This window comes from Porites lutea, chromosome 1 (assembly GCF_958299795.1).
Source record: "Porites lutea chromosome 1, jaPorLute2.1, whole genome shotgun sequence".
Lineage (NCBI taxonomy): Eukaryota > Metazoa > Cnidaria > Anthozoa > Scleractinia > Poritidae > Porites > Porites lutea.
Window position 1 is genome coordinate 4,839,568 of NC_133201.1, and position 14,055 is coordinate 4,853,622.

General features: G+C 41.5%; 2 protein-coding genes across 2 annotated transcripts; both read left to right on the top strand.

The window, feature by feature from the left end:
- The first annotated feature begins 760 nt into the window (after window positions 1-760).
- Window positions 761-6,541, top strand: LOC140936319 (uncharacterized). The gene has a single exon (XM_073385810.1). The coding sequence runs from the start codon at window positions 761-763 to the stop codon at window positions 5,804-5,806; it is 5,046 nt and encodes a 1,681-aa protein (XP_073241911.1). The 3' UTR covers window positions 5,807-6,541.
- Window positions 6,542-7,299: 758 nt separating this feature from the next.
- LOC140943209 (uncharacterized) lies at window positions 7,300-14,055 on the top strand. Its single transcript, XM_073392282.1, has 2 exons — window positions 7,300-7,390; window positions 8,766-14,055. Exon 2 carries the CDS (start codon window positions 8,795-8,797, stop codon window positions 14,006-14,008), a length of 5,214 nt encoding a protein of 1,737 aa, XP_073248383.1. The 5' UTR covers window positions 7,300-7,390; window positions 8,766-8,794; the 3' UTR covers window positions 14,009-14,055.

Here is a 14,055-nt window from a genome sequence, read left to right on the forward strand (position 1 = left end):
TTAAACTGCAAGAGTACCCACAGTACTTTGCAAGCCTTGTTTTCCAAGGTCCATTAAGACAATAATTACAGTCTGTAATTTATATAAACTTGGTATTGTTGTAGGGATTAGTGCGCATATTTGTAATAGCAGTTTGGTACAGTATGTTCTTGTAATTATACTTAAATTTACAATCTCAAGGTTAATCTCCTTGGAGTTGGCTAAATTGTTTTTCATAATTTAACTGTAACCCACATCTAAGAACCTGCTTGATCTTGCTTGGCTATGTATTTTTTAGTATTACAGTAACAAAGTTTGCCCGGAGGTTTCTAATCCACTAGGTTCTTATACGCGGGTTTTCACTGTACAAGAATTCAAACCTGGTAAACGGTGTGCCCCCACCTTCCGTTAATCGCTTTAATTGCTAGTCTTTTATTCACTCTATCTTTAACAGTGTCTTCCTTAACATAGTCTTGTCACGTTCGGTTGCCCCTTAAGTGGCAAATTCTTGTTTTTACGTTTAAACAAAATTCTCGTTGCTGCTAGTCTAGGTCATTCTAGGGAATCTTATAGCATTTAAGGTAACTATTCATGTGTTAAGATTTTTTGGTCTTTTCGTTGCAGATCCTTGGTTAGGAAATGCCTCAAGGGGCCTGGAAAGGGGAAATCTGTAATTAGCGAGGTACAAAGAACTAGGCACAAAGCCTCAACTGTAGCGCCGGCTTTTTCATTGAATTCTAAGACGTACTGTTTCTCAGTTTACCTTGAAATCCGCATCATAATGGCATCTGGCGGTTGGGTAGCAGAGCTTGATAAGAAAGAACACAAAAACTGGGTGATGGTTGGTTGTGCTCTTAACATTGCCAAAAAAGGAATAGTACCAACAATTCAAAACAAGATGGAAACTTGGTACCAGTCCCTTATTTCCAGTCCACCGCTTCAATCACTTCCCTCTTGCGCATGCGCACCTTCAGCACCAAAGTGCGCCACTTGCGTCACCTGGGAAAAGGAACTGAAACGTCACCACAAGTCCTGGAGACCAAAGATTTGCTGGGACAACAGTGACCGAACACAGTGGGGATCTCCGACTGGGGCATGGGAGATAGCTAAAGTTTATATGCCAGCCCTTGGAAGCCGAGCAAAGGATGTTATCGACGCAGATGGAACCGACATTGGTGGTCTTTTGAATTTGTTGGAATGGTGTCCTTTTATCAATCCCCCTGTGAGTCGAACTCTTTTGAATTCAGCAAGAGATGAATGCAGAAATCGTTGGGCGCATGCTGCTAAACAAGAAATTTGTGATGCCGATGTTCCAACTATATTTAGTCATCTCAATAATCTGCTTAGTGACCCAGTGTTTAACTCTGAACTATCAGCCCAAAAAGCGTCCAATGATTTGCAAGATTTGTCCCGTCAAGGTCTGATTAACGTCAGAGAGTCTGAGGTTGAAGCTCTTTACTTGTTGCGGCAATGTCTGGAGGCCGGTCTGAGAAAGTGCCAAGAAGACCTGGCATATACACTTCGACATTTATCTCAGGTCCAAGAACAAAGTAATGCGAACAAATCTGAGATCACTACACTAAAGCAGCAAATGGCAGAAGAGTCAAAAAACTTGTCTGATAATGTATCCACGATATTGATTGAAGTTGCTGCCTTCAACAAGTTCCTAGACCAAAGAGATGATCTTAGAAACACAATTGAGGTTATTTGTGATGACTTAGATGAATTGTCGAATGGTATACAGAAGGTTGTTCTGGAACTAAACGAAGTTGGACTGATCTTGCCCCAGTTAGAAAGCAACCTCAAAAACTTGTATTGTGAAGTACAGAAAGTAACCAAGAATGTTTCTACAAACAAAAGCTCGATCTCAAGGTTACAAGAAGATGTCATGGAGGTTAAAGAAGAAATTGAAACATTGAAACACAAAGTCCAGGTTGGTCCACACAAGGGAGACAACGACGATGACGACGATGACATTCTTTGCACGGCACCGATCGGGTTAACAGAGTTTACCGGCCGCAAATCAGAACTAGAATGGCTTGAAAGAAGTCTTGTTTTGCTGAACCCTGAGAAGAAACCCGGAACCTCAACTTGTATTAAAACAATATGCGGCCTTGGAGGCTGCGGAAAAACGTCGCTGGCTATGGAATTTGCTCGGCGTTACAAGCATCACTTCCCAGGGGGCGTGTTTTGGGTCAACGGTGAAAGTAATGAAAATGTAGGGAAATCCGTGGTCGAAATACTTACGTTTGTCAATATCAGCGCCTCAGTAACCGACAACATAGAGGACATCTTGAACAAATTCCTGTCATGGTTGTCCAAAATGAAACGTCCATGGCTTCTTGTGATAGACAATGCCGATGATTTAAATGATCCAACCTGTCCAGCAGGCGTTAAGAAGATATGCAAAGGGATGTTGCAAAGAACGCATCTCCCAAGAAGGCATGGTCACATACTTGTTACAACCAGGGCAAATGCAACAGAGAGTAAAACGTTTTTGAAGATTTCAAATGATGATTGTTTGAAGTTACAGTGCTTCAGTGAAGAAGAAGGTGCATTATTTCTAATGCAACGGACAGGTGTCGGAGGGAACGATCTTGACCCAGATGCTATTTGTTTAGCGAAAGAACTGGGATCCCTGCCACTAGCCCTCGAACAAGCCGCAGCGTACATATCTTCCAGCCCTCTTCCACTTGATTTTAAAGATTACCTGAAGACATATGAAGAAGTTAAGCTTCGTCTTTTAAAACAGCAACATGCCACTGCTCTAAGTCTGGAAGCACAACATAGGTTGTCAACTCACACAACCTGGATGATGAACTTCGAATATGTCAAAGAAAGGTCACCTGCCGCTGCAAAGATTATGCGTATTTCTGCTTTTTTTGAATCTGAATTTATTCCTTTCAATGTCATCAACCGTGGATCTCCTGAATTCAATCAGGAGGAACTGAGAGGATGTTCATTCTCTTATACAGATATTGGTGACATCCTGAAAGTACTATCAAGCTACTCTCTTTTCTCGGTAAACCACCAATGTAAACTGTTCCGTGTCCACAAGCTTGTCCAAGAAGTTGTTAGAGATAGCCTTACGAAATCAGAAAGGGTAAAGACATTGGTGGAATGCGTTCGCGTTCTTCGCTTTGCGTTTTTACAGTTTCCTGTATTCGAGAATTTAAGGCCAGGCAACCTCTACGAAATGGACTTAGAGGACCAGCTTATTGTTTTCTCTCTTTTGCTTCACTTTCTCAAGTTGACAAGTTATATGAAAGAGGAAATGAACGAGACAAAGGAGGATGACACCGGTGATCTTTTTAACGTCGACACCTATGAGTTATGCAAACTTGTACATGATCTAACTAGGAAATGGGGGTCTCTTTATTGGTTTAATGCAGAACTCTCGGACTTCTTCTTGCAACTCTTTAGAGTGGTTTTCGGTGACAGTGATCCGAGCGAGCTCCTCTTTGAGATGACCAACGTAAGTATCATGAAATGCAACACTGAAGGAGCAAACGAAGGAAAGAAATTGATGGATAATGTTATGCAAAAGTTGTTTGAGTTTGAGAAATCTGGTGTTGTTATAGAAGCCGATGTCAAATTTCAAATTCTCTATCGTAAGGCTAATTATTTCTTTGTTGAAGGAGAGGTAGAAAAATGCTACAACGCTTTGTTAGAGCTTGAGAGTTTAAACTTACCAATAAGCGCTGCTAATACTGCAGAGCTACAAATGCGCATAGCGGTTATAGGAAGTAAGGGGATGAAAAGAAACACCAGCCATCGTGCCATGAAAGCCGTAGATTTAGCAAAGAAAATTTATTCTTCGGATGACCCAAAGTTGCTGCGGATGCTTCAGTATGCCGGTATGATACTTTACGACAGCGGCAATGTAAAGGAAAGTAAAATATACGCCAAAGAAATGCGAGACATTTGTACAACGCTTCCTCCTTGGTCAGATGATATGGGATATGGGATGCACGCCTCTCTGTCATATTTATGTGAATTAAACCACGAAGTCATGAAAGACACATTGCTAGAGGCTTTAGAGTACAGATGTCCCCATATATACAGTTGTATATTAGATGGCTATGTGAATAACTGTATTCCTTATCTTGAAGACGGATTCGAAGATTTCATTGATGTACAGTTACAATGTTTGATGAAATGCGTTTTTGTCGCTCTTAAAGAGAATAATAAAGCGAAAGTTTCCACGGAGACTTTGGCCATTTACCGACGAATTGGGGAAATATTTGTTTCCCTACGAATGAAGCATTATGGTTCCATCTTCCCAGATATGGAAGAGGCATATTGCTTTTTAATGACAGTAAATACCCTCTCTGGAACCGATGAAGAGGATGTGCTAAGTAGTCGCCAGCTACCAGTATTTGTAAGCTGCAAGGGATTGACTGAACAGTGTCAAAGCAGACCTTGCGCGGATTCGATTGGCGACCGCTCAAAGCATTACAAAGATGCAGGTAACGCGTTTTTCAGTTTAGGCGACTATTTGAGGTCACTCGAGTTCTATAAGAAGGCTTTAAACTTGACTCCAAACAATGCCAAGTTATTAACTAACAAAGCGTGTGCGCAAGTCAAGCTTTCTAAGCGGAAATCACAGAGTCAACCTTTAAAAGAGCGACAGAACATTCTTCAACATGCTCTCGAAGACTCTATTAGCGCGATATCTGCAGATCCTTCTTGGAAGAAGGGATACTACTGGAAGGCTGTTTGCCTTGCTGAACTTGGGCAAAGAGGTCCATCGCTAGCTGCAGCTGCAGTAGCTGGAAGCCTGTTTCCACTACAGTGGACCCAAATACCTGCTGTTGTCGAGCATTTCGGATGCTACATTGTAAAAGAAGTAGCTACTTCTGAAGACCTTGGGCGCGCCGTAGAGATATGTGAAAACAGTCTCGTAATTGTCGTTCGCAGTGGGAAATATGTGCTAACTCAGCCTTTGAAAGTTCCATCAAATGCAGTGATAGTTGGCCTTGGTAAAGTCGATATCACCTGCGCCAAAGGCATTCCACTGTTCCTGGATAAAACTGTTTACATCGACAAAATTGAACTAACGCCCTCCGTGGAGTTCATCACAGTTAACAAAGAGAAAGCTAACAAGTGCCTCGATCTTGGACAGTTCTACCGGGCCTTGTCTCTGTATAGCAAGGTATTGGCCACGTGTCCAGAAAACAAACAGCTTCTAACAGCTAGGGCTACGACTTACTTGAAAGCAGCGAAAGAAAAGAGCAACACGTGTGAGCGGGAATCGTTGCTAGAGCTTGGTGTGGAAGACACCAAAGCCACCATCAGAGCTGACCCTTCTTGGTTACTTGGCTACTACACCAGAGCTACGATTATGACAGAGTTGGGGAGGAAACACGAAGCCTTGGCCTCTGCTGCTGTGTTTAACCACTTGAGCTCTGGTCGGGATATTTCATCAGTCATTCAACGTTATGGAGCGTTGCAGATCCATGTTGTTGAAAGTTCAGATGAATTGCACAATTTTCTTGAAGAAGTAGAGGAGCCTGAAGGAGTAAATCAAATTGTTTTAATGAAAGAAGGAGAGTACCTATTTGAAAAGAGCGTGGAGATCAATCCAGCAATCGTTGTTGTTGGTCTAGGGAAAGTAATTGTTTCGTGCAAGACTGGCGCACCTTTTCACTTTAGAAAGGAACATTTTGTCGAGAATGTTGAACTTCAGGGAGACTGTGGTGATGAGCCAGAATCACTAGAGACTGCGAGTTCGACAAGTCCTTTTGGTCAGGAAGAAGATATATCTTTGGCCTTGCCCTCAGGGTATGACGCATCCAAAGTCGACAGCGAGTGCAAGGTGAACTAACCTCCTGAACTAAAACAGAGAATTGAACACAAAACAGTCACCTGTCGTAAAAACAATTTAGCTATGTAAACAGCCAAAAACGGGGTGCTTAGTACGTCAACGTAATGCCACACAGATGTGTTTGGGCTAACTAGCTAATGTAATTACTTAGAGAAACGTATAATTCCCCTTGTAATCGGAGGCAAATTTTCTTGACAAACTGAAACTCCCCCATCGCCTACCTCCATCAAAGCTGCTTACGTAGTCGTTGCCTCCGACCACATGACCTGTGATGTAACGGGGAGGGGAAAAAAGACAGTCGAAACGTGTGGCTCATTTCACTGAAGATATTTTAACAGGAGGTTATGATTCAAAATCGTTTCCAGACAATTGGAGGTAAAAGTTGTCGAGGTTTCCAAAATCGTTTCCAAACAATCGGAAGCAGCAACGTTTTCTCTTGTACGTAGAAGGATTTGGCTGGGGAAACTTTCCAGTTGAGGTCACCGCAAACGTTTTCCTTGTTTCTCGCGGCAATGCCTTATAATAAGGACCATTGCTAACATAAAAGTGATTCTCACTGAAGAGCCTTCATAATAGAATAAGCAGTTCAGAAATGTGTAGATATTATTTACATTTACGTTACAGAAAACAAGGAACATTATTGGCTAGAACAAGGAGGCCCTAGCTAGCCGTGAACTATGTCGTTTTTTCCCGAAAACTGTACAGCGCTACATTAAAGGTTTTTGAGTTTTTGTATTTTGATGAATGTTATCTTTTGAACTTGTAGCAGCCGTAGGGTAGGTTCCTTTCAAAGAAAATAGCTGCGAAAAGAGAAAAAAGCGCTAAAAACCTTCCTGTACTGTGACAGATTTTTACCCTGACATTTGACTGCAGATATGCAACTACTCTATGGAAGAATGTTGTTCATGCTAAAGTTGTTGCCCGGAAATTGAAATCACTAAGGCCGACTTCCCCTTGAAGACTAGCTGACCCCTGCATTAATTATATCAAACTTCCTCCATGTGCTACTACCTCTTACCATCATCCACCTTTCCAAAACCTTAAAATTTCAACGCTGCATTCTTCTGTTTGGGTGCGGAGTTCAATCTAGGCCGGGTTGCGTTATTTTTGCCTCCACCTATGGTGTTTACCTATGGCGTTAACTTGACACTGAATCGAGTAAATACAGTATATCAGAAAAACAGAAACCCAAAGTTCACATATACTGAATAGTTTTACAAAACAAAGCTTGTAGTCTGTGCAACATACAGGAATTACATTGTTTGTCCATCGTTCGTCTCTAATTGCTGTTTATGGAAAGATGATTTTTGAAACGCAATGTTGTTATGTAGAGAGTTTTGACTGCATCTTCCCTCTCGGTATTGCTCGCTTTGTACTGTCTGCATTTCAATAACACAACGCAAATAAAACTTGGCCAGTAGCTATCTATATCGGCCTCACGCTTGGTCAACAACGCGTGTACCTTAAATCAGCTTTATCATTTCCGCTTTCGATTTCGATAGAGTTATAGATTTGCAGCAAGGGAAGCCATCATTTCAGTCTGAATTATCTCCACCAAGTGCAACAAGTCTATGATCAAGTAAGGTAAGACCTAAGATAAGAAATCCTACTTTAAACTACATATCGAAATGTCGCGAAATAGGTAGTGTGTCCGTCTGAGCAGTTAAAGCAGCCGTGTTACTGCTTCGCGGAAACGTTTGATTTATTCTTTGGAGCCAGGGCGTACTGTGACATAGCACAGACGAATGAATGTTTTTCACCTGAATTCGTCGATTTTTGTGAAGAAAAAAAAGACATACTCGTTTAGTAAACAGTGATTGTAAGGTTTACTTCAATTTCTAAGAGTTTTACCCTCAAAACCAAAAGATTTAGCATTCGATGGGAAATGGAAGGCAAAGCTGAAATATTAAATTTACATTCATTATTCTCCGGTCTCGATAACCGGCTGTTGTGTTATCAAGACTTTCATTTTTCTGTTTTGGCCATACTTTGTAAAGTATGTCGCACACACAGTGCTGTTCATGATCCGGTGTAATAACTACGCTCTGGAAGCAAAATTCTTTAGAGAGCGTCACGCTTAATAATCACCAAATTACTCAGAATTTTTAAGAGTTTAGCATATTTTGATACCTTGGGGTGAGAACTAGTAAATTTCCTCTGTTCTTTTCCCAAGGTTATTTTCTTTGTTTTAACCAAGGATAAACCTGGATTTAATCTCAATACTGGTTAACTAGTACAACATTGAGTTTTAAAGTTGAGTTTAAATACTAAATTATTTGCAGAAATGTCTATTTATCCTGGTATTTGTATTAAATATTTATTTGCCATACGATTACAATCACAAAAAGATGCCCCAAAAAAATGTAGGAAGAAATACCGAGGAGGCCTAAAGCAAACTATAAAGCTTATGTTAATTAGGCCTCCTCAATTACAATTATTCGAAGGTGGCATAAAAATTACGGCGACGGATACAAAATATTATCAGGTGGAAAATTAAAATAACAATCAATATTACGGAAGTTTACAAACGTTGAATATTTAAGTCCCATAAATGACTCGAAATGACAAACATCAATTTTGTCCTTACATTATCAATACACAATCAAGAGAAAAGGTTGTGAGAATTTATGAAATAATCACCTAAGGGAAAATGCTTTGATCTTTTATCAAATTCTCTCAACTTATTCTTTTTGGAATCGTATAGAGATCAGTTTAGAAAATTTGTAAAAAAACTGGAACTTTTTCTTCCGCTGCTTAGCTTTGTAGTCAAAGTTACAAAGAGCGTACATGCTAAGAGGGATTGTTTGAATTTTTTACATGAAGAAACGGTGTGAAATTTATATTTGGACACGAATTTCTAAAAATTGGTTATATGCAAGACGTAAAATGTGTATTTATAGTGCAGAAAGAGAGAAGTTTCAGATTCAACTGAACTCTACATGTTAACTGCCCTTCTTAGATTTTCAGCCTTGTTTAGAAGACAAGATAATGGCGACCGGAGGTTGGGTGGCAGATCTTGACAAGAAAGAACACAAAAACTGGGTTTTGGTTGGATGCGCTCTGAACATTGCCAAAAATGGAATTTCACCAAAAATCCAAAAAGAAATGGAAGCCTGGTACCGAAACCTCATTTCAAGCCCTCCGCTCCAATCACTTTCACCATGCACTTGTCCATCTGCTGCCAAATGTACTTTTTGTACTACATGGAGGGTGGAGTTGTCACGTCATCACATGGCACCACGACCAAAGATATGCTGGAACAACAGTGACAAAAATCAATGGGGATCTCCGGCTGGGGCGTGGGAAATCGCTAAACTCTTCATGCCAACTCTTGGAACCAGGAAAATGGATGTTGTCGACGCTGAAACAACGGACATTGGTGGTCTCCTAAACTTAATGGAATGGTGTCGTTTTCTCACTCCCCCAGTAAATAAAACAGTTCTATGTGCAGCGAGAGATGAGTGTAGGAATCATTGGGCGCATTCTCCAAAGCAAGAGATTCAAGATGTCGATGTGCCGACCATATTTTCGCATCTGAATAATTTGTTGAGTGACCCAGTGTTTAAAGCTGACAAAGAGGCGCAAAAGGCTTCGCAACACTTGCAAGACTTATTCCATCAAGGTCTGGTCAATGTCAGGAATTCTGAAATGGAGGCTCTTCATTTGTTACGTCAGTCACTTGCATCAGATCTGACAAAATGCCAAGATGATTTAACTGATGTTCAGACGAAAGTTGCTCAAGTAGATGCTGAGACTAAGAAATTGTACATGGCAGCCCACAAAGATTTGTCTGACGTAGAAGAAATAGCAAGTGTGAACAAAGACGACATTGGTACGTTAAAAGCACAAGTGGAGAAACTTAAAGTCGATATTCAGAGCGACTTATCTGAAGTGAAAGAACAAGGTGACCTGAACAATGAGGACTTAGGCAAGTTACGGGAGGAGCTGAAAACTCAGTTGAGAGATGCAGAAGCCTACCTCTCCACTGAGATATCCACAGTACTCCGCAGTGTTGATGATTTCAACACTGTACTGAATCAAAGAGACGACCTTCAAGAAGACCTAAATGTTCTCCATGATGGCGTGGAAGTAGTAAGAAATAGAATGGACAACGTTGTCTCTAACCTGAACACGATACAGTCCAAAGTATTAAACTTTGAAACTAACCTCGCAAGTGTAAAAAGTGCAGTGCAAAAGGTAACCATCAAGATGAATACAACCGAAACCAAGATTTCTGGCTTACAGAAGGATTTCATGGATGTAAAGGAAGTGGTGGATAGCTTGAAAGATAATGGTTTTCAAGCAGAGACGGGCAATGATGAGGACATATTTTGCACTGCACCAAGTAGGTTACCTTCGTTTACTGGGCGCACAACAGCTCTGAGTTGGCTTGAAAAGAATCTTGTTCTGGAGAGTGGTGTTCAAAGTGGTGCAGAAACTTCCTGTTGTACAAAAACGATATGCGGGCTTGGCGGCTGTGGCAAGACGTCACTGGCTGTAGAATTCGCGTGGATTAACAAAAGTCGATTCCCGGGAGGCGTGTTCTGGATCAACGGTGAAAGCGATGATAATATACATAAATCAGTTGCTGAGATTCTTGCTCTTAAGAATATTTTCACTCCAAAGAGCGCCAATATGGATGAAACATTGACCCGTTTCCTTACGTGGTTGTCGAATAAGGAGCTCCCATGGCTTCTTGTTGTAGACAATGTAGATGAATTACAAGACCCAACGTGCCCAACAGGTGTTAAAAAGATATGCAAAGGACCTTGGCAAAGAAATGGTAAATCACCTAAGCGAGGCCACATACTACTCACAACCAGACAAAATGCCAGAGATGCAAAAGCTTTCTTGAAGAACTCGTGTGAAGATTATTTAGAACTGCAATGTTTCAGTGAGGAGGAAGGCGTATTGTTTCTAATGAAAAGAAAAGGTCTTGAAGGAAAATCCCTTGAACCAGAGGCGGTTGCCCTGACAAAAGAGCTTGGAGCATTACCACTAGCCCTCGAGCAGGCGGCAGCATACATAACTGCCAGTCCCATTCCGTTGAGTTTTGCAGATTACTTAAAAAAGTACCGAGAGGTCAAGTTGCGTCTGTTAAAGCAACAGCCTGCTACAGCGCTCAGTATGGAGGCTCAGCATCGGTTATCAGTTCATACCACTTGGGAGATGAACTTTGCATATGTCAAAGAACAATCACCAGCTGCTGCCAGCATGATGCGCATTGCGGCCTTCCTGGAATCAGAGAATGTACCTTTTGCGGTCATCAATCCAGGTTTGCCTGAATTAGCTCAGGACGAATTGAAAGAAAAAGCTTGTTGCAATATTGAAATTGCAATGCTCCTGAGGGTACTGTCAAGTTACTCCCTCTTCTCAGTCAGCAGCCAAAACAGAGTATTTCATGTCCATAAACTTATCCAGGAAGTGGTCAGAGACAGTCTTACTGTAACGCAGAAGCTAGAGACATTGGTGGCGGCCGCCCGACTTCTTAATTTTGCGCTGCAAAATTGTTCTAAATCTTCAAAATCTAGATCCGCCACGGGTTATCTATCAGAACTGAAAGATGAAGAGAGAAGAATTGCCATTGCCCTTCTTCTTAACTTTCGCAAACTTAAGAATCATATAGAAGATGAAATTGATTCACACGAAGAGAAATTTGCTCCTTTTCTTTGCAACGATGATAGTATCATCGATTTGTTCACGTTTGTTGGCATTTTAATTGATAGTGATGTATTCTTCTTTACACTACGACATGAATTATGGGATGTCAGTTTGAAAGTTCGCAAAGTGAGAGGTTCTCCGGATCCAAATATACTTCTTACTATGATGACCTGCGCAGCTATCAGTAAAAGGAATGTTCCTGGGCGTGAGAGCCACGATGAAGCAAAGAGATTGGCTCAAGAAACTGTGCACAAGATGGCTGAGTTTGAAAAGTCTGGTTTTGTGATTGTGGATGGTGTTAAGTATCATGTCCTTGAGCACATTGCATCCTACTACGCATCAGAAGGGAAATGGAAGGAAAACTATGAAGCTTTGTTAGAGCTCGAAGGCTTATCGTTGAGTGACGAGAATGTTGTAAATCTCCAGATCATGATAGGAAGGGCAGAGAATTTCATATCTGCTGGTAGCTTCGAATGCGTTTTGAAACGTCATCTGAGGGCCCTTGAACTTGCCCGTAAGATCTATCCCTCTGACCACCATGAACTGCTTCGTGTCTTACAGTTTGTAACTATGCATTTCTATAATGACGACAAGCTACAAGAGGCTCGAATATATGCTGAAGAAATGCTGCAAATTGCAAAGAAACAACCCCCAGCGTCAGATTATTACCTCAGGGGAATAACGAGCGCCCTTACTGTCATAAGATGTTTTGACCCTTACAGGGCTGAGGATATACTTTGCAATATTATGGTAGACAGGTGGCCTGACCTGTACAAAGATATCCAAAGCGGAGCTGTCGCAAGAGTTATAAGTGACAGCAAACATGAAGTCGATGAAAGTAGCTATGAACATGCGACTACCGTCCTGGTGAATTTAATGACGTGTTTCAACGCCCATCTAAACATAGGAAGTAAACTTAGCAAGCAAGAAGGACACTTTTACCGTAGTGTTGCAGAGAAGTTAATATCACTTCGAAAGAAAATGTATGAAGATAACCACCCGGATGTTGCAGAAGCGAACTACTATATGGAAATGGTACACCTTTTCCTTGGGAATCAGGGAGCGACTTCCAAACGCCTAGAACAACTGTGGCAGTACTTTGCGAAACAAGCATCCAACCATCATTTTTCATCACGTGCTCGTTGCGACAGGAAAGTACTTTTAGCCAGAAACGTAAAAAACTTAGCTAATGATTGCTTCAAATCCGGTTGTTATTCCAGGGCTCTAAATCTTTACAACGAAGTACTTAATGAATGCCCTAATGATGCTAAGCTGCTAACTAATAGAGCAGCAACGTATGTGAAACTTTCAGAGCAACATGGCCTTGCTGCAGAGGAAAAACGGAAATTTCTTCAATTAGCCTGTCAAGACGCGAATGTGGCGTTAATTGCAGATCCCTCTTGGGTGAAAGGCTACTACTGGAAAGCTGTTTGTCTCTCTAAACTCGGACAGAGAGGTCCAAGTCTTGCTGCGGCTGCTGTTGCCAGACACTTTTTCCCATCCCAATGCTCTGGAATACCAGCCGTCGTGGAGCACTTCGGACATTACAGTATAAACGTGATTGCTACAGTTGATGAACTCCTTCAACCAGTCAGGATAGAGGCCAGAAGGAATCTTGTGATTTTGCTCAAGGAAGGAAGATATGAGTTGACGGAGTCAATGAAAGTTCCAGCGAACGCAGTAATGGTTGGTGTGGGAAAAGTCCAAATTGTCTGCACTAAAGGTGTTCCACTGCGCTTGGATGAAACTGTTTACACTGAGAACATAGAACTGTCATCCTCAGTTGATTCAATCAAAATGCTCAAAGAAAAAGCTAAGGAAAGCCTCAATCGTGGCCAACTAGATGAGGCCTTATCTCACTACAGCAAGGCATTAGCCATATGTTCAGAAGACCCACAGCTCCTTACAGCTAGAGCGTCAACCTACTTGAAATCAGCAGAGAAAAACCGGAACATGAATGAGCGGGAATCCTTATTGGAGCTTGCGTTAAAAGATTCAGAGTCTTCTATCAGAGCAGATCCTTCTTGGTTTCTTGGATACCACACCAAGGCAACGAGTTTAGCAGAGTTAGGGAGGAAACACGAAGCCTTGGCCGCTGCTGCTGTCTTTAATCATTTGAGTTCTGGTCGGGATATTTCTTCAGTCATTCAACGTTATGGAGTTCTACAGATCCACGTTGTTAAAAGCTCAGATGAATTGCGCACTGTTCTTCAAGAAATCACAGAGCGTGAGGAATTAAATCAAATTGTTCTGTTAAAAGAGGGGGATTACCTATTGGAAAAGACCGTTGAGATGAAACAAGCAATCGTTGTTATTGGTTTGGGGAAAGTAACTGTTTCGTGCAAGACTGGAGTACCTTTTAAGTTTAGAAAAGAACACTTTGTCGAAAATGTGGCACTTCATAGCGGCCGTGGTGAGGAGCCGACATCACATGAGGCTATGAGTTCAAGAGATGACTCTGGTCAGGAAGAGGACATATCTTTGGACCTACCCTCAGGCTATGACAACTCCAGCGCGAACAGCGAGTGCAAGGTGAACTAACAGCAACTGAAAAGAGAGTTGAACGTAAAGTTAATAACCGTCAAGTG